This window comes from Theropithecus gelada, chromosome 3 (genome assembly GCF_003255815.1).
Source record: "Theropithecus gelada isolate Dixy chromosome 3, Tgel_1.0, whole genome shotgun sequence".
Taxonomy (NCBI): Eukaryota; Metazoa; Chordata; class Mammalia; order Primates; family Cercopithecidae; genus Theropithecus; species Theropithecus gelada.
This window is the reverse complement of record NC_037670.1, coordinates 154,709,590-154,729,728: the sequence shown is the minus strand read 5'-3', so window position 1 is coordinate 154,729,728 and position 20,139 is coordinate 154,709,590. Positions and strand designations below refer to the sequence as shown.

The following is a 20,139-nucleotide window of genomic DNA, read 5'->3' as shown; positions in this document are numbered from 1 at the left end:
TGGACTGCAGAGAAGGCACGGAAGAGGGAGGGTTGGGTGTTGGGTCTGCTACAGCTGAGGAGAAAAACTGTTGGAGTTGACCTTGCCTTGTACCAACAGCAGTTGTCATAAATAATTAATAGCACCCTTGAGAATGAGTTGTAATTAATAAGTAGTCTAGATAATTAATACGAATACCAATAAATAATGAAAATGACTCCATTTATTCTGGTGTCAACTTATTCTCTTGGTTCAGATCTTAAAGGCCAAGTGTGCCAGAAATAATCGATTGTTGTGGCTAAAATCTCTTGATTATTTGACAGGTTTTTAGAAACACTGCCTTCTGTATTACTTCATAATGTGGTTCCCTTGGGTTTCTGGGTGTGTGTGTGCACACGTGCGTGTGTGTGTGCGTGTATGAGTGTGACTGAAACCACCCCAGTGGTGGGAATATCTGACTTAACTTTGAAGCTCTGAGTTCCCACATTTGTATCAGTTCCTTTCCCACAGTCATTATTTTCCCCCACTGGTTTATGTGGTATTTCTACCCAAGTAAAAGAAGTACATTAAAAACAAACCATCAGGGCCGGGCACAGTGCCTCATGCCTATAATCCCAGCAATTTGAGAGGCTGTGGTGGAAGGATCACAAGCCCAGGAGTTCAAGACCAGCCTGGGCAACATGGCAAAACCCCACCTTCACAAAAAAATACAAAAATTAGCTGGGCATTGTGGCGTGTGCCTATAGTCCCAGCTACTCGGGAGGCTGAGGTGGGAGGATCGTTTAAACCCAGGATGTCGAGGCTGCAGTGAGCCGTGATCATGCCACTGTACTCCAGCCTGGATGACAGAGCACGACCCTGTCTCAACAAAACAAAACAACCAACCAACCCCATCAGCACAGCCATGGAATAGTGAAAGGGAACTGTCTGGATTTGGAATTGGAAGGTGAGTTTAGATCAGAACTCTGATCACCCATGTCATCTTGAGATTGTCTCTGAGCTTCCACCATCTCATTTCAGATCATAAAATTCACTCGCTAGGTGAGAAGAATAAATATGATAAATATGGCAAGGTACTTGGTACACAGTCGGCACTTTTGTGGAGGGTGGTTTTTAAATTGCTGGCACTCAGAGCCCAGGTCTCCTAATTCTCTTTCCCTTTCCATGACAGCCAGCTGCTAAGGTTCATATCTACACATCTAAGGGTACTGGAGTGGAATTTTCAAGCATGGTCTTGCCTGTTGGGGTGACAGTGCTAATTCCTCTCTTCTGAGTTGCTGCCAGGAGTCCTTCCACCCGCTCAGAACTTGCCCAGGCAGGGCTGGTAGGGTCAGGGATAAGGAAGGTTCCCCGTTTTGTATGTCTTAGAAGAGGGCGTTTTTAAAATATTAGTGCAGATGACAATCTCAATGTAAGATGGTCTGTCCCACCATTCTCTCAGGAGGACAGACATTACTATCATTCCCTTTCAAAATTATAAAAATACATTTTAAAAAACAACAAACAGGCCGGGTTTGATGGCTCATGCCTGTAATCCCAGCACTTTGGGAGGCTGAGACGGGCAGATGACCTGAGTTCAGGAGTTCAAGACCAACCTGGTCAAAATGGCAAAACCCTGTCTCTACTAAAAATACAAAAATTAGCTGGGCATGGTGGCATGCACCTGTAGTCCCAGCTACTCAGGAGACTGAGGCAGGAGAATCATTTGAACCCGGTAGACAGAGGTTGCAGTGAGAGTGAGCCAAGATCCTGCCACTGCACTCTAGTCAATGGAGCAAGACTCCGTCTCAAAAAAAAAAAAAAAAAAAAAGGCTGGGCTCGGTGGCTCATGGCTGTAATCCCAGCACTTTGGAAGGCTGAGGCAGGTGGATCATGAGGTCAGGAGATCAAAACCATCCTGGCCAACATGGTGAAATCCCATCTCTACTTAAAAAAAAATGCAAAACGTAGCCAGGCATGGTGGCGGGCGCCTGTAGTCCCAGCTACTCAGGAGGCTAAGGCAGGAGAATCACTTGAACCCAGGAGGCGGAGGTTGCAGTGAGCCGAGATTGCGCCACTGCACTCCAGCCTGGGCAACAGAGCGAGACTCCGTCTCAAAACAACAACAGCAACAAACAAAACACTAAGTCAGAGCCTAAGGAGTGCTCCTCAGTTTCTCAGTGACGCAGCAATGGAACCAGAGTGGAAATGGGCTCTGTCCTGGCCAGCTCAGAGCACTGGTAGAACAGGCAAGCCCAGGGACAGCAGGATTTGAAAACTGTCTCCCCACCACCTACCTGCAAAACTAGCGTTCCAGTTTCTATTTGGGTCAGCACCAACGCAGGAGCTTCCAGGATTTAGGGACCGCGTCTTCCTCCATAATCGGTTCTGAAAAAGCCACCAAGGAGGGGACAAACAACCCGAGGCAGATCAGAGCACTGAAGAGGGCTAAGGTGGAGGAGACAACACACAGGCAGGGCAGGCTGCTGGCAGTTCTGCTGTGAGGGCCCTGGGGCTCCGGTGCTCACTGAGCAGTCGCCTCTCCTCCCGCAGAGAGAGGAGTATTTCCCCTTCTGGCTCTAAGAGAAGGACTTCTTCCAAATGTACTGATGAGACCTTTATGTGCTAGAACCAGTCAGAAACTACCTGAAACCACTGAATCATTTTTGGCTTTGGTAGAAGTGAGACAAATGGACACTATATGCCTCTTTGATAACAGACGTAACTGGAAGTGCACAGCCCGTTTCTTGCTTGCCTAAAAAATTCCCCTGAATCCAGTCAGGCTCTAGACCCGGCAATCTGTGAATAGGAAATACCGCAGATAAGGGAACAAACTAAATGGCATAATGAAGAAGCCATCAGCCAAATTCAGAATGTGAGACACTGTACAGGGCAAATGACTTGGCTTCTCCCCTAAATGAGTGAGACTTTTAAAAGGTGTGTGTGTGGGTGCTGTTGTAGAATGAAAGAGACTGCAGAGACACAGCACCACGTGCATGCGCAGACCTTGTTGGGTCCTCACTTGAACAAATTGACTCTTAAAAACACTTTTTTTTTTTTGGAGACGGAGTCTCGCTCTGTCACCCAGGCTGGAGTGCAGTGGCTGCCATCTCGGCTCACTGCAAGCTCCGCCTCCCGGGTTCACACCATTCTGCCTCAGCCTCCCGAGTAGCTGGGACTACAAGCGCCCACCACCGTGCCTGGCTAATTGTTTTGTATTTTTAACAGAGGCGGGGTTTCACCGTGTTAGCCAGGATGGTCTCAATCTACTGACCTCATGATCCGCCCACCTCGGCCTCCCAAAGTGCTGGGATTACAGGCGTGAGCCACCGCGCCCGGCCTCGACCTCCATTTTTAAGATAACTGAGGGTGGTGTTAGATGATATGAAAGAACTTCCATTATTCCTTTAAAAGTGATAGTAGCACCACGGGGTTTTTTAAGGTTTTTTTGGTTTTTTGTTTTTTGTTTTCCATCATCAGTTAGAGATGCATACTAAACTAGTTTAGGGTGAAATAACATAATGTGTTGAATTTGTTTTAAACACGTCAGGAAAAAAAATGTGTGGGAGGGTAAGAGATGAAAAGAAGATTGGTAAAATGTTGGTCATTGTTAAGACCCATGATAGGGAGTTCATTAGACTATTTTCTCTAAGAAAAAATATCCCCTGGTGATTCTCAGCTCTGAGGATGACTAGAAGAAGAAATCGCAAGGAAGCTCATAAGGTGCACATTTGTGGTAATTCTCTCCAAGGTCAGACAATTAGTGGCAAAGCAAGGAATTCGACAGTCTCCAAGCCCAGCCCATTTGGGAATACTCACTTGAGTTTGAGTATACACATATCCATCAGGATTGGCCACAGGCAACAAGAAAATATCCATTTTTTCCAAGATGGAGGTGATAGCTGGATCCCTCTGGTAATCAGATACAATCTAAGCAGAGACAATATGCTTGTCAGCTATCCCATAGCAGGATGGGTCATTAGGGCTGAACCATGTATCTTCTAAAGATGCCCGGCATCCAGCTAGAATGGATGCTCCTAGAACAGCATCTAACCTCAAAAGCCTCCCTGCCACCCTCAAAGGCTTTGCTCTCTGCAAAGCCCTCTGAGCCCTTCAAATCCTGGAGAGACACAGCTGCCTGGGGACATGGCTGCTAATGACATCAACTGCAGTGAGTCCTGGGGTACATGCTTTATTCCTTCCTTCCAGGAGGAGGGAGTCACACATCGTAATAGTTTGTAGGAATTTGAACCTCCAATGAAGAGGGAGGGAAGATGTGTCCTCCACATGCAACCCTCCTCTCCCAGCAGCCTTTCTTTCTTTCTTTTTTTCTTTTTTTTTTTTAAGACAGGGTCTCGCTCTGTTGCCCAGGCTGGAGTGCAGTAGCATGATCTCAGCTCACCACAACCTCCACCTCCTGGGTTCAAGGGATTCTCCTGCCTCAGCCTCTTCAGTAGCTGCCCTCCCAGCAGCCTTTCTAGGAGATGGAGATGGCAATGAGGTCCCCAAGGGCCTGTGGGGCCTCCGCTGGGTGTTGCTCCACTCCCTTTCTGTGGGGTGGACTGCGCTCAGAGGCTCAGGCCCACCTCTGCTGCATATCAGCTTGTGCACCAGCAGGAACGCAATCGTTTGGCTGCAATGAGCTGACCAAGGGGCTTTGACCATTTGCTTCTCCACTCTGAAAAGGCCCCCAGCCGACTGGGTCTTAGCAGAGCACCCTCCCACCTCGTGACCCAGGCCCAGCTACACGGCATGCTTCAGGGGCACCCCGGGCCCATCAGCATTCTTGGCTAATACCAGGCGACATGACCTTCCTTGCCGTCCAGATTGCAGTGGCCTGGGAGATCCACTCTCGGGAATGGATGCCTGCATTCAGCCAAATGGCCGGCCGCCGTGCGCCTTCCCCAGTGCTGAACTGCAGAAGGGAGAAAAGGCCCAAAAATGACCGCCTGCCCACATCTCTGCTCACTTCTCCTCTCTCCAGCTCTCTCCCATTCATTTAATTCATTTAAGATAATTCAGAGACCAAATGTTCCTAAGGGCACCATCTATTTATCGAGCTTATCCGTGACCAGGAAGCTTAATTGGTTGGCTGCGGGGCCAAGCTGCAGCTCCAGGCAGCCTGAACCTCTCCAGCATTCGGAGTAAATGGGAGGGGGAAACAATCGCTACTGTGTTTTATGATGCTGGTGCCATTAGAGATAATTTTATGTCTCTTGAAAGACCTCAAATGGTATCCCAACAGCGAGAGACACAAGGGTACACAAACCAGGCTGTTTCGGTCGATAAGATAAATGAATTTGGTTTTAAACTAAGAAGAAGCGGGGCTCGCTATAGCTCTTTGTAAATGGCAGTCATGAATCCTGGCTCCTGCCTTTGCCATAGTGTTGGGCTCCCTTGGGTCAGAGCTTGGTGCTAATGAAGCCAGGGTCTCCATCAGATTGGCAAAATATTTAAATGTAATTATCCAGCTCCGCGGCAGGTCTCCTCTCCCACTGGTAATTTGCTTAGTGCCACAAGCCTGAGTTCTTTGGGACTTACATGAAGCTGAGGGTTTGGCAAATTCTTAGCACCTTCAGTGTTCCATGGGTTATATGCCCAAATTCCTTCTTATTCATTCAGCTGGATTTTTATGTAATTTATGTCATTATCATAGTTCTTTACCTCTTTTGCCAATATAGTCTTGAATCTGTTAGAAATATTTGGAAATTAGGCTTTGTGCAGCCAAGGATCAGAGGCTGTGCTTAAAATTACACCAACCCTCGAATTCACTTCCTAGGTTGATTTTCCAATAAGTACCCCCTGCAAGCAGAATGGAAGTCAGGCCCATCCCAACTTGTCCTGCTATTTACAGAGGTGAGAATGAAGGCAAAAGACTCTGTCCCATCTGAGAGCTTTCTGGAATACTAATCGCCTCCCTCTGATCCTGTCTTTCAGCCAAAACTTGGATGAGATGTGCTCCTTCTAACTCCCCCTACATTAGACAAAAGCAGGGGACTCTGTCAGACCAAATTCCAGCCCAGGTACAACGTGTCCTGATCTCGCTTTCCTCCCTGAAGGCAAGGAGTTCAAAAAGCTGCCCTTTTCAGAGGTCTGAGGCTGGGTCCTGGACATGAGGACCCAGGAGATCCTTCCAAATGCTTGTGGCCTCACCTTCAGTACATACATCGGCCGGTTTTCAAACGAATGTCCAATCTTCACCCTCCTCACCAGGTCAGGAAAGTCTGCGGCAATGTTGTCCATCTCGTGGTAAATCTGAAGCATGAAAGAGCGAACCCAGGGACATTTTAAAAATCTGCTCAGCTCTGGCTGGGTATCTGTGATTTACTTTGTTGGTCTTAATTATCTCTTCCGGGACTCTAATCTTGGAGTTGACCATATTATCAGCATGGAAATGCTGAGTATGAGAACTGCCTGAATAGTCCTTTTCTGCAGTTTTCTAGAGAGTAGCACACTTTATTTGTTCACAAAATTGTAGTCCACTAAACTAGAGTAGAGAGGCTTTTGCAATATTGCTCTAACACTGTGTCCTTTGCCACTGTACTAGACTGGACAGTCAAAGACAAGGGGCCAGGCGCAGTAACTCACGCCTGTGATCCCAGCACTCTGAGAGACTGAGGTGGCAGGATTGCTTGAGGCCAGGAGTTTGAGACAGCCTGGGCAACATAGTGAGACGCCATCTCTATAAGAAACATTGAAAAATAAAAATAGTTCATAAAAAATACGGAAGAGGAAAGACATTTAAAAATTTAAGAATAAGATTCTTAAAAAAAGAAAGAAATTTTAAAATTTAAGAATAATAATAAAATAAAATAAAAACAAGCCAGGTGCAGTGGCTCATGCCTATAATCCCAGTACTTTGGGAGACCAAGGTGGGAGAATTACTTGAGCCCAGGAGTTCGAGAGCAGCCTGGGCAAAGTAAGGAGACCCCCCAGCTCTACAAATAATGAAAAAAAAAAATAGCCAGCTGTGGTGGCGTGTGTCTGTGGTTCCAGCTACTCGAGAAGCTGAGGTGGGAGATTCATTCAAGCCTGGGAGGTTTAGGCTACAGTGAGCTGTGAATGCACCACTGCACTCCAGCCTGGGCAACGAGTGAGGCCCTGTCTGAAAAATAAAAAATAAAAAGAAAGAGCTCCAAAGCTCTTAAACCAGTACTCTCTAAAATTCTGTGATCACTTTCTCTACTCAAAAATAATAAAAAATTAGCATGCACCATATATATGTACACACACACACACACAATGATACAAATATACTGTGTGCATTATTAAACAATTGAAATGGTTGTGTTAATAATAAACATAAACATATGTAGAAATATAAATAGAAGTTGTAATCGTTTCTTCCTTCATCCCTGTGGACTATCTTGCTTATACCCTGTGGATACATGTGTGCCGCTTTGGAGATAATTTATCTAAAGGCTTTGAGAGTGCAAGTGAAGAAAGGCAAATAAATGGCTAATAATACCCTTATTTGCTTTCGGGAAAAAAGTTCAATTTAAATAGAATTTATCCATCTTAGTTTTCAAACCACTTGAGGGCCAAAAGAAAATAAACAAATGTATTTGTTTCGGCCTTAAGACTGGAAGAAGGAACTATACAGAAGGGGAAAATGTGTAATTAATATAGAACAAAGTCAAGCTTAAAGGGTTTATCAGACTTGCTGTCGATATGGTAGACTGAGCAGAAGCAAGAAACCACCTCCAAATACATAGGCAAACCAGGTAAAATACAAGGAAAATGATTCACAGCCAAGTTAAAAAGCTAAACAAGAGGAAATTGTAGGTGCCAGAAACAAAGAAGGAACTAACTAGGAGGGTAGAGGGTGGGAGATGATGCCACAGAACACCATCTCTGCCTTGGGTGCTACAGGCTTAGGCAAACCTGGACTAGGAGGGGAGCCATAGGACCCAGCATGGCACAAGGAGCTGGAACCTGAGAGCTAGGAATGGGCAATTTGGGCCACAAAAAGGGCCTACAAATTCTACCCATTCTACCCACTGACCCTAGAGAGTGGAGGAAAAGCAAGGATAGCTGCCTTGAGCCTTGGGAGACACTCACTGCTTGGGCCACACTCACTGCTTTCAAAACACCAAGCTGTGTCCAGGTGTGGGGTGCAAATTCACACTGTCCACCACTGCCACAACACAGACAATGGCTTTGGAACCAGAAACTCTGGCAGAGACCAACATGAAATTCCCACTAGAGACCTAAGAAAGCCTAAGTAGTTATATGATCCAGTATGAGCTTTTTTTTTTTTTTTTTTTTTTTTTTTTTTTTGAGACGGACTCTGGCTCCGTCGACCAGGCTGGAGTGCAGTGGTGTGATTTTGGCTCATTGCAACCTCCACCTCCCAGTTTCAAGTGATTCTCCTGCCTCAGCTTCCCAAGTAGCTGGGACTACAAGTGCCTGCCACAATGCCTGGCTAATTTTTGTATTTTTTTTAGTTGAGACAGGGTTTTACCATGTTAGCCAGGCTGGTCCTGAACTACTGACCTCAAGTGATCTGCCCACCTCGGCCTCCCAAAGTGCTGGGATTACAGGTGTGAGCCACCTTGCCCAGCCTAGAATACGAGTTCTTAAAAGCTGTTTTTAGGAAGAACTGCATGTGACTGAGCTAGGATGGTGGTGGCACAGTTATCCACAGCAGAGAGCTTCACAGTGAGGACAAGATTGCTATAAAGGGTGCCTCAAACCAGAGAAACCAGAGGTGAGCACGTGAGAGATGGTGAGCCTCCAGCAGCCGGCAGGTGAGGCGATGGCCTCTCCAGGATCTTGGGTGACATTTGCAACTATTTAGCTCAGTTGGCGAGGGCCCCATGTTCATGAGGCTTATGTCACGAGCTTGATCCCTGTGTGGGCTCTGAGCTCTGCTTTCGTCCATGGCCTGAGACTGAACTCCTAACTTTATCCAGCTGTTTTGCAGATGTATGTCACTGGTCTCAAGAGGGATCAAGGGTCAGAGCCGTTGGAAGTGTATGCAATAAACAAAGCAACCGACAAGCATGGGAAAGAAATAGTCAACCTTTGAAATCCTCCCTCAAGAAGAGAAACAACTTGAAGTACACGCCTTGTGAAATGCATGCCAACAGCACCATGTCTGTATATCAAGAAAAACATGTATTAAGGTACACCAGAGGGAACACTAATTTAGATGTGGGGGAGTGTTCCTGAGCTAGTTGTCTGCAGATGAATGGAGACACTGAGGGCTGTAAGAGAACTGTACTGCATTCATGGTACAGTTCTATTCTACAGCCTCTCTTGATTTCTTAAGTTCCAGTATCCCAGGAAATTTTTCTACTTCAAGTTTTTCATTTGAAGGTTTGGCTTACCTTGAAAGTCAGCCATCTGTATCAAGTGGTTCCTAACTAAACACAGCACCAAAATGCATGATGGAACAACTATATACATTATAAGTAGTCATGATAAATGAGTGGAAATATTTGGTTAACCTTGGAAATCGCCGCTTGTCTACTTGCCTGGAATAAGTAACATTTTATTCTGAGTGAGTAAAATAGAGGGGTTATGGTAGGGTAGAAGAAGTTTGAATTACAAGGACTAGAAATGATTGCAATTATTTTCATGGTGTTCTGAAGGAGTTGCTTAAGGAAAGAAGGATGGTTGAGGGAGGAAATAGCCAGGCTGTATTTCATGACACTCAGGTGCTGGTAGGAGTTAAGCAATCCAAGAATTAGACAGGAATTGAAGTGTACACATCTTAGCCCTTCAGTGAGTGGATACTGTGCTGAAGACTAATGTCTCCTGGAAGTAAGGAGAGAGGTTACAAAATTAAGGAGGCAGAGAACCTTGATCTTAACCCACTCTGAAACACTTACAGCTTTCAGGGAATGGTAAGCCCCGTAGTTGAAGTTATTACTGCGCCGTTCTTGCCCTTCATTCTGTTGCATTTCTTCATCTTCATTGTCTAAAAGGGCCTAAAAACACACAGCAATGTTGTGAAGTGATCCACTGCAGACACAGGTTTTACGTTTTTTCTGCCATATCTTGGCATATGGGTCAGCCAAGATGGCGGCCCCTTCAGCCCATCAAGCAGCACAAATGTCAAGATTTAAAAGGGGGTCAGATTTCTTTCATATCTTTATAAAATTTTACTTCTTGGCTGGGCGCGGTGGCTCACGCCTATAATCCCAGCACTTTGGGAGGCCGAGGCAGGCAGATCACGAGGTCAGCAGATCGAGACCATCCTGGCCAACATGGTGAGACCCTGTCTCTACTAAAAATACAAAAATTAGCTGGGCGTGGTGACGCATGCCTGTAATCCCAGCTACAGGCATGGAGTGAGGCTGAGGCAGGAGAATTGCTTAAACCAGCGAGTTGGAGGTTGCAGTGAGCCAAGATTGCACACTATACTCCAGCCTGGTGAGAGAGAGAGACTCCGTCTCAGGAAAAAAAAAAAAATTTTTACTTCTTGGTGCCCAATTTACATGGCCTCATTCAAAATCCACTTACTCCCTGGAAGCAACATATGTGTTCTTTGGCTATTCTATAGTATGAACTCTCTAGACATGAGCCCGCATCTGGTATCCAGTGCCTCTGAAATACACAGCTTGGGGAACCATTCAGAAACAAAGAAATTCTTATAACCACTCATACTTTGAAGGTTCCTGGCAGATGTCTGTGACATGTGAGGATGATTAATAAGCTCATAGCTGCTAATGCCATCAGGAAACTCCCGGGCCAGATCACCAATTAGTCCATAACCCACCTCGGTGAAGGAGAGAGCATGAGCCAGATACAGGTTGTGAGGCCAGAGGATGGCGTTCCCTCTGCTGGGGCTATCCATGACATTCCCCCTGTCTCCAAGGGTGCCTCTGTGGCGGGTCCCCCACACCCTCCCCCTGCTCTGCTCTTGCCACTTGACTTCAAAGAAGAAAAGAAAGAGGGACTTATGGCTTAATGGCAGATCTAGGATATGCCAGGCACTGTTAGACATTTTACATACATTTAATCCTGAATCTTCTCAACAAATCACATGACAAAGGTCTCACTATCACCATTTTACTGATGAAGAAACGGAGGCTCAGCGGGTTAATAACTTGTCCAAAGACATAGCACACAGCACTAGTAGTTAGCAAAATCAGGATTTGGATCCAAATCTGTGTGGTTCCCTGGCCTATTTATGCCCTTTCTACTACAAAATGTTGTTCCTCTAACAAGTCACTGCACTTTACTTCCATTTGCCTCCATTTCCTCATCCATAAAATAGAAAAGGATAAAACCAGAACTTGCAAATCACTACGGTCTACTCTGGACTGGCTGCCTGGTCCTATGCGAGACCAGGAGGCAGGGGGCATAGTCTACCTACCTGCAGGTCCTCAATTGCCACTGCATACTCTAAGCCCTGGGATCTCAGGAAGGATTTAACTGCCTGCAGACTGACAGATGGGACCAGGACATCCACAGGCCGATTGAAGGTGGAGAGAGATTTCCAGACATCGAGCTGAAGGGAACAGAAATGAAACCAGGTTAAAGGACAGTTCAGGTAAAAAGTACAATTAGCTCATTCTTCTAGAACACTGCCAAAAGCCAGGGTGATCCCTGAGAGGCTGGGCTCTGCCCAAGGTCAAAGTTTGCCCGTTTCACAATTGTGTCTGGTCGGACCTGCCCAACAAGCAGTATCTGGCAGAGACCAAGCATCATAAATGGATGGCAGCTAGAAGGATGGGGCATATACTGTTCAAGCATCTCCTCTCCCAGGACACCACAGCTGTGATGTCAACTACAGTGCTCCCTTTCTCCCATTGGCCCCCTCAATTGTGTAAATGGCCAGTGGACTCACACGGGATTATATTCAGAGACTCCTCAGAAATAAAAATAATAATACCAGTAGAGCAAGAGTCTTCTCCTACCAAAGTTAGAAAACACTCAGGAGAGCTAAAAAGAAGCAGATACCTTCAAGTTGTTTGAATTCACTAGTTGACTCAATTTGCTGATCTCGTCTCCATTTCTGACATTAATCCTAAAAACTTGGTCCCTGGGGAAGAAGAAAAAAGAGAAAAAGAGCAAAAGATAATGATGAGCTTTCAGCTGGCAAAGAAACCCCAAGCCTCCTATCCCAGACGCAACCAGGTCGAAAGAAAGGAAATGGTCTAGTCTTTGGTTTTAATGTATGGCCATTAAAAATGAGGCTACATGGCAACTATGAAAAAGTGCTTATGGCATAACTTTAAGGGAAATATTAAGCGAAAGAGCAGGACACAAAATTGTATGTATGCCATGATTATAAGTATGGAAAAAGCAGATGCATTGGAAGAAAAACAGACAGCGGAAATATACCAAATGCTGACAGCCCTTATGTTCGGGTCGTGGGATTATGGATGACTTACTTTTTTCCCCCTTGTATCTGTTTTCTGTAATGTGGTCATATTACTTTATAATGAAAAACATATATATTTTACAGGAAGGAATGTGCCTGAGTTACACGCAAAGCTAACTCAAGACATAAAGAAGCACTTCTTCACTGTCAGGGCTGAGGACGGAAACCCTGGCGGCACCTCCGTGCTGGAAAGAAAACAGCATCTCCATGCTGGGAGGGTGAGCTGTGCCCTCTTAAAACACAGGCGAGGCTGGTGCTCGCTCAGTCCCTTCCAGCTCCAGAACCCCATACAAAGGCTCGTTTGGGTGGAAACTGACTATGGCCCATGGTGCTGAGGCTGGATTTGGGATCCACTCCTCCCCACGGGGAGAGAGGGTACCCTTAAAGGACACAGACGGGGCCGGCCAGTCTCAGTCCCCTTTGTCGTTTGTCCTGAGCTTGCTTCATATACGTGATTTAGCTTCCGCAGCGGCGGCAGGGGTAGCGGGCCCCCAAGGTCCTGTGTGTGGGTGGGAGAAAGCGGGGCCTGAAAAGCTGCCTTTGTGCTCTCAGCTGGCTGGGGGAGACAGGGGAGCCATTAGGCTGTTGCTAGGTGACGGCCCCAATGAATCCGCACTCGATGCTGTCACTGCGTCATCCCTTTGACACAAGTGAATGCAAAGAGAGCCGCTGTGACTCAAGGACCTGTTGAGAGTGAATGGCTGTCACCGGGAGCTGAGCGTGCAGCCCCATGGGGCAGCTTCTCAGCCGAAAACCGGTTTCATCCAGATGGCCCTTCAGGGTTTTGCTGGGTTCTGGAAGGTTCTAGGGGCTCTCCAGTGGGTCTAGGCCAGCCTCAAGGAGTCAAGGTCCACTACAGAGCCGTTCCTGCTGCAGGTGGCTGGCCAGGAGGAGATGCCAGTGCCGAAGGTTCCGTTTCTCAACAGGGTCCTGGAGGGGAGCAGGTAACTGCACCCTGTGGGCACTGCTGAGGGCCCTGAAGAGATACCACTGGGTGGGCAGGTCTCAGTCTGAACCCTACAGGCTTGCCAAGAGTTGAACCTGCCGCCCTCGGAAGATGAGGCATCAAACCTGATCTTTCCCCGACCTCGGCAAGCACCCTTGAAAAAAAAGGCACCGATGTAAGACAGAATGGAGCCAGGCACCGTGGCTCACACTTGTGATCCCAGTGCTACAGGAAACCAAGGTGAGGGAATTGCTTGAGGCCAGGAGGTCAATATCCTCCTGCACAAAATAGTGAGACTTTGTCTCCACAAAAAAAATGAAAAACTGTTAGCTGGGCGTGGTGGTTCACAGCTGTAGGCCAGCCACTCTTTAAAATGGCAATTCTATACTCGGGAGACTGAGGCAGGAGGATTGCTTGAGCCCAGGAGTTCAACACTCCAGTCTGGCTGACAGAACAACACCCTGTCTCAAAAGAAAAAAAAAAAATTGGGGCTTCTAGAAAGATCTTGTGTGGTGACATATTTATTAGCACAATTAGGCATGTGTAAAATACAGCACTGGCTACAACAATCACAAAGAGGAAAGGGAGGAAGAAGGAACAGGAGGAGAAAATAAAGGAAGACATAAGAATAAGAAGCTCTTTGAGTATGAAAATCATGTTATGCATTCATCCAACACATGCGTTTTCATTTTTCCAAAGTGGTGACTTCACAACAAAACTTGTGCACATTCCTGGGCACAGTCCAGGACAATGGGACACCGTGTCTCTGCCTGGCCCTGAGGATGATTAAATCCGCAAACCCATTTCATCCTGCTCTAATCAGCCAAGCTACAGAGGTCAAAGAAATATCTGTAACATGCAAAGCGGCAGGGCAGAAGAGCAGGTGCAGAGTGGAGCCCATTTCATCTGTCTCTTCTTCACTTCTCCCTTCCACCCCACCTCGGACCCAGCCCAAACTCACTATGTACTTTTGTATGCTTTTGTACATGCTGTTCCCACTGCCTGCAATCCATCCTTTTTCTCATCTGTCAGGCCCATCTAGTCCCATCTAATCTTTAGGACCGACTCACATCACCCATGAAGCTTTTCCGGACCAGAGGAGGCAAAGTCCTAACAGTCTTCAGATAGTGCTGAACATTGGCAGTGGTGGGAGTGAGTAGCAATATCCTTTTTTTTTTTTTTTCAGACAAAGTTTTTGCTCTTGTTGCCCAGGCTGGAGTGCAATAGCACGATCTCAGCTCACTGCAATCTCCACCTCCTGGGTTCAAGTGATTCTCCGAGTACCTGGGATTACAGGCATGCACCTCCACACCTGGCTAATTTTGTATTTTTAACAGAGATGGGGTTTCTCCATGTTGGTCAGGCTGGTCTCAAACTTCCGACCTCAGGTGATCCACCTGCCTCGGCCTCCCAAAGTGCTAGGATTACAGGTGTGAGCCACTGCACCCGACGGTAGCATTATCCTTGTGAACAGAAGCACAGCAACACCCGAAAGCAGGGAGGACGTTGAGGGGTGCCATGTGAAGAACAGCCTTTTTCTTGCCCTCACTGTTCTTGTCTGTATTTGGAAAATACCCTTGTCAGTTCATGAGACTCAAGATGGTAGAGCACATCCTATCTCTACTATCTGGATATTCACTCAAAGACTTGAGCTCTTTCTGAAGATGGAAGATTGGCCCAGGAGTCGGATGTGTTGGGATTTACAGGCGGCCATGTCTGCCCCTCCTGCTCCACACAGGTGTTCTCGCAGCTCCTCTTAACTCGATCCTCTCCAATAGCCAGGGCGTCCGGATGCTGCCAGTGCAATGGCTGGCACCCCTGCTCCCTCACCCTCACAGGCATCTGTGCTTTGGACAGTCAATCCTCACTTTGGTGACTGAGCATCTATCCCTCCCCTTTCACCATGCTGGCAGCCAAGTGGCCCATTCTTTGTGCCTTTCTCATCTGCCTCCCTAGCCAGGCTTAGCAGCCACCACAAATAATATTAAGAGATGGTTTCACAGAACCCTTAGATGCCTGCCAACTACTGCTGATGCTATAACCAGCTCTGCAAATGGTTCCTGTTCTCTGCCTGCCCGGTTCCTCTAGGCATCCTGGCCATTGTCCCATCCGGAAGATCTCTGAAGACCAGGGCAGAAGACTCCAGTAAAGCAAGAGAGACTGGGGAGATAGGTGAGGCAGATAGAAGGAAGTGGAAGGGGTGGTGGGTGGTGGGGAGAACCATCATCCTTATCTTCAGCAGCCAATCCAGAGCCTGGTTTCCCAACCACTCGAGTGCTCAGAGGCCAGCTTCTCCTTGCTCTAAATGTTCCCTTTGCTCTAAAAGCTGGGTGTCCGGGACATCTCTAGAGGGCCCAGGAAGAATTCCACTACCTTTGCTAGGTTTCCTACTGTGGCGTGAGAACAGATTTGGGGATGAGAATGACACTATCAGTTAAAACCATCTGCAGTCAGCTCAGGCACACAGCTTTTTCTGTGCAAAATTCCTGCAGAGAGCATTCTAGGGCCTGGCCCAGCTGTCGCAGCCCAGGTGCCCACCGCATTGCAAGAGAGGTCTGTATCTTGCGAAATAGAGATCTTTCAGTCACATGAATAGCTGCAGTGGGAGCCTGACAGTTCCATGCGTCAGCCCACACGGCAGTAAGTCTAGTCACTACACACCTACTGCTGAGCCACCTGTGGGAAAATCATCCCTGGCCACCTGCTACGCCTAACCCCTCTAAGCTGTTTGGCAATAGAGACACAGGTGTGAACAGAAGACATCATCATAAAAATTAGTCAATCTCATATAAGTAATTACCTCAGAAAACAACCCCAAAGTCTCATTAGCCAGATAGTAAAATAGAAAGTAAACTAAGAGATAGATCCAAGAGATACAGGATTTTATTTCGAGACGAACTTGTATTACAGCAAAAAGAGTCTTACGTTCAGAGTTCCAGCTCCCCTGCTTCCCAACTAAGTGGCCTTGGGCGTGTTCCTTAACATTTTCAAGGCTGACTTTTTTTCATGCTTAAATGGAAGAAAATAACACCCCTGCCTGGCAAAGTTGTTGCGTGATCCAAAAGATAATGTACATGAAAGCTCTTTGCAAATGGCAAAGTATTATGCAGTAATGAGTTATTGTAATTCAGTCTTCTAACAGGGCACCATGGTATCCCTTTTATCTCTCCTACCACCCGAATGTCCTCTCCCCTGCAAACCTCAAAGCATTCTGCGTGAAGCGTGTTGAGCATGTGTGTGTGTGCACACACATGCGCGCACACACACACACGGGGTACAGGCATGTGTCTCTGCATGTCATTTTCATAGCTGTGTCTAGGCAAGACCTGTGAAATCTCCACGTCCCAGAAGCCAGTGAGAAAGCACCAGCTCAGAAGGGGGTATAGCTCAGGGGTAGAGCATTGAACTACATACAGATCAAGAGAAAGCACCAGCTCTGCAAAGCCTTCGCCATTAGCAAAGAAGTGAAACCAACAAGCTTGAGACCCAGGGTTTCCCTTTAAGCATGGCGGAAATTGGAAACAAACCATTTCTGGTAACCGGTAACTCTTAGTAATTAATAACGTAGCTCTTAGTAATCAGTAACTCTTAGTAATTAATAAGGTAGGAGTAAGAAAGCAGATGCCTGGAACTGACCTTATAAATAAGAACTAGGCAGAAAAAGAACTGGCAGGAGATGAGGGAGCTGGGGAGAGACTGCAGTGATCATCTAGTCCTGATTTCACAGATGAAATTGGGTCTCAGAGAAGAGAGTGGACTTGCCCAGGATGACACAGGGACAAAGCTGGAACAAGAGCCCAGGCTTCCTTCCTCCATGTGAGCTATGATCAGCCATTCATTTTCAGTTCCATTTGGCTCCCATATTTCTGAAATAACCAAATAAGAAGAAGTCCAAAAGGAACTTACCCAAAAAATTTTTCTCGGTCACAGATGCTGGACCCAATGAGGGCCCCAATGAACAGTGTCCACCTCATGTTCCCGGGGACTCAGTCATACAGTGGCTGAGTCAAGCTGTATTTATAAAGCGTCTGAGAGTGACTCAAGTCCTCAAAAATGCTAATGCGATTCCCAACCACCCTTGCAACTCTGACAGTGTGACAGGCAGGCCTCACCAATGCCTCTCCCATTCCTTTCAAGTGATAAAGGTTGAGCCTCTCCATTTACAAGGTCAGGAACTTGCTCCAGGAGCTGAAAAAGTCTGTGCCAAGGGTACCATATTGCTCATCACTTGGCATTTAAATAGTGTTTTTTCAGTGAATAAGAAAGTTCCACAGTGTTGGATGGAATTTATCCTGATAGGAGAGGTCAGATTATAAACCTGGCATAGAGTTACCTCTAGAATAAAAAAACAGAAAAGTTAAGACTATCAAAGCAACCCTGAGCTGGCTCCAAGACCACATGCTTGACAAGCCCTGCCAGAGAATTTCACCAGGGCAGGTCAGGATGAGGAAAGAGGTTTGTGGCCTCTTTTATGGATCTGAAGCCTAATTCTTATGACCCCACTAACAAAATAGAACTGTATCGGGGAAATGATATACAAAGGATGTTTTAGTCTGAATAAATTATCAGTGTTCCTTGGCGTCTGAACTATAGGGAAGGCTTAATGGTTTTATCAATAATAAGATTTTCGGCCGGGCTCAGTGGTTCATGCCTGTAATCCTAGCACTTTGGGAGGTCAAGGTGGGCGGATCACGAGGTCAGGAGATCGAGACTATCCTGGCTAACCGGGTGAAACCCCGTTTCTACTAAAACTACAAAAAATTAGCCGGGCGTGGTAGTAGACACCTACAGTCCCAGCTACTCAGGAGAAAAGCGTGAACCAGAGAGGTGGAGCCTGCAGTGAGCTGAGATCGCACCACTGCACTCCAGCCTGGGCACCAGAGCAAGACTCCATCTCAAATAAATAAATAAATAAATAATAAGACTTTCTTATACTTCCTAGACTGTGGGTCTGGTATCGTTTCCACCAAGTCACAGCTGAATAAATGGAAGACACTCATGGTCTCCATAACGTCTTCAGGGGCTCCGGGACTTTTGAGTCTGTCCTGGGAGCCCCAGTTCCCACAGCCTTTCCCATCCCACCCTCCCTACGGTCTACATGCTTTCCACACCCACACAAGGGGAGTGGACACAACCAAGGGTCACAGTTGAGAGAGTTAAAGAAAAACTATCCTGACATGTGTTAAAATGTAAGACCTAATTCAAGATTATGATTGGGACCATGGTTCTTTCAATAGGAGAGACTTATTGTGCTTAAACTGAACACAGCAAAGAAAACAGAGAGGATCAGTGGGATTACTAAGAGAAGACATCGAGGTAGGGGGATTCTTGCTAAAGGCAGGTCAAGGACTTATACATCAAATGTGGGGATGAGGAACTTGATCGGATATCAAGGTGGGAGGGATGACTTTGCAGGATCTTTGCTCAGCCTGGCTTAGCCAGGGCTCGAGAACCAGCCTAGTCAAAAAGAGGGTGCAGAATCTCAAGTGCGGTCCCAGAGAGAGCCTTTGTCAGGAGCTGTGGAGTTAGGGGCCATCATCTCCTCTTGCTCCCTCGGGGTCCTTCTGTCCTCTCAACACTTAAACTGAATTCCTACACCCACCCTGTCCACCACAAAGCGTGGGCTCAGTGTCACTGAGATCAATGTCAGCTTTGATGTTAGCAACAAGAACAACTGAGACCCAAATCTAAGAGATGTGAAGTGGAAGAATCAAGGACCCAGAATTCTAGGCAAGCTGAAACTTAGTTCTTACCTTTTTCTCCCAGGGAAAATCATCCACATGAAGAAAACCTAAATCCCCAATAGAAGTCAATATCTAAAGAGAAACTGTGTGCAACCTGAGACCGAGGTTCGACAGGGGGGCAACCAGGAAAAAGGAATGTCGTTGGCTTGGGTCCCCACCAGTTTGTGTGTTTGTTTTTTTGAGACAGAGTCTCACTCTGTCGACCAGGCTGGAGTACAGTGGTGCGATCATAGCTCACTGCAGTCTCAAACTATTCGGCTCAAGTGATCCTCCCACCTTAGCCTCCCAAGTAGCTGGGACTACAGATGTTTGCCACCATGACAGGCTTTTTGTTTTGTTTTGTTTTGTTTTTGTAGAGATGGAGTCTCACTGTGTTGCTCAAGCTGATCTCAAACTCCTGATCCCAAGGGATCCTCCCACCTTAGTCTCCCAAAGGCTGGGATCACGGGCCTGAGTCACCATGCCCTGCCCCACCAGTCTTCATAAAACAGCACAACACACCAGGAAAGGAAAAACCAAAGACAATGATGGAACCAGGTATAGCACCTGGGACAAGGCCTGGCACAGTGCAGTTGCTTAATGAGTATTTACTGAATAAATGAACTTGAAAGTCCATTGCTAGCCCTAAAATGCTACACTCTTAAGATGAAGGGGCTGACACATGCTACACCGTGGATGAATCTTGAAAACATTATGCTAAATAATAAAAAAAAAAAAATGCCAGCCACAAAAGGACAAATACTGTTTAATTCCACGTATATGAAGTACCTAGAATAGGCAAATTCATAGAGACAGAAAGTAGCCAGTAGTTGCCAGGGGCTAAAGGGCAACAGGAATGGGGAGTTATGGTTTGATGGGGAAGAGTTTCCATTTGGGATGATAGGAAGTTCTGGAGATGGATGATGGTAATGGTGGCATAATGTTGTAAATGTACTTAATGCCACTGAATTGTACACTTAAAAATGGTCAAAATGGTAAGTTTTATATATAATTTAACACAATAAAAAACTGTCAAATGGGGCCTGGCACGGTAGCTCATGCCTGTAATCCCAGCACTTTGGGAGGCCGAGACGGGCGGATCACTTCAGGTCAGGAGTTCAAGACCAACCTGGCCAACGTGGTGAAACCCTGTCTCTACTAAAAATACAAAAATT

The 20,139-nt window shown here is 46.5% G+C and overlaps 1 protein-coding gene across 2 annotated transcripts in view; it reads right to left on the bottom strand.

The window, feature by feature from the left end:
* The window catches only part of CPA4 (carboxypeptidase A4), a 30,799-nt gene extending 13,537 nt beyond the window's left edge, over nt 1–17,262 (bottom strand). The window contains exons 1-8 of one of the 2 annotated variants that reach the window (XM_025380625.1): nt 17,148–17,262; nt 11,872–11,953; nt 11,285–11,419; nt 9,795–9,893; nt 6,112–6,213; nt 4,769–4,873; nt 3,778–3,888; nt 2,256–2,346 (exon numbers count right to left, since the gene is read on the bottom strand). In XM_025380625.1, the coding sequence (XP_025236410.1) occupies nt 2,256–2,346; nt 3,778–3,888; nt 4,769–4,873; nt 6,112–6,213; nt 9,795–9,893; nt 11,285–11,419; nt 11,872–11,953; nt 17,148–17,215 (793 nt within the window). In that variant the 5' untranslated portion in view covers nt 17,216–17,262. The remainder of the gene's footprint in view (nt 1–2,255; nt 2,347–3,777; nt 3,889–4,768; nt 4,874–6,111; nt 6,214–9,794; nt 9,894–11,284; nt 11,420–11,871; nt 11,954–17,147) is intronic. The other variant, XM_025380626.1, reaches the window with a different exon arrangement.
* Nucleotides 17,263–20,139: the final 2,877 nt, after the last annotated feature.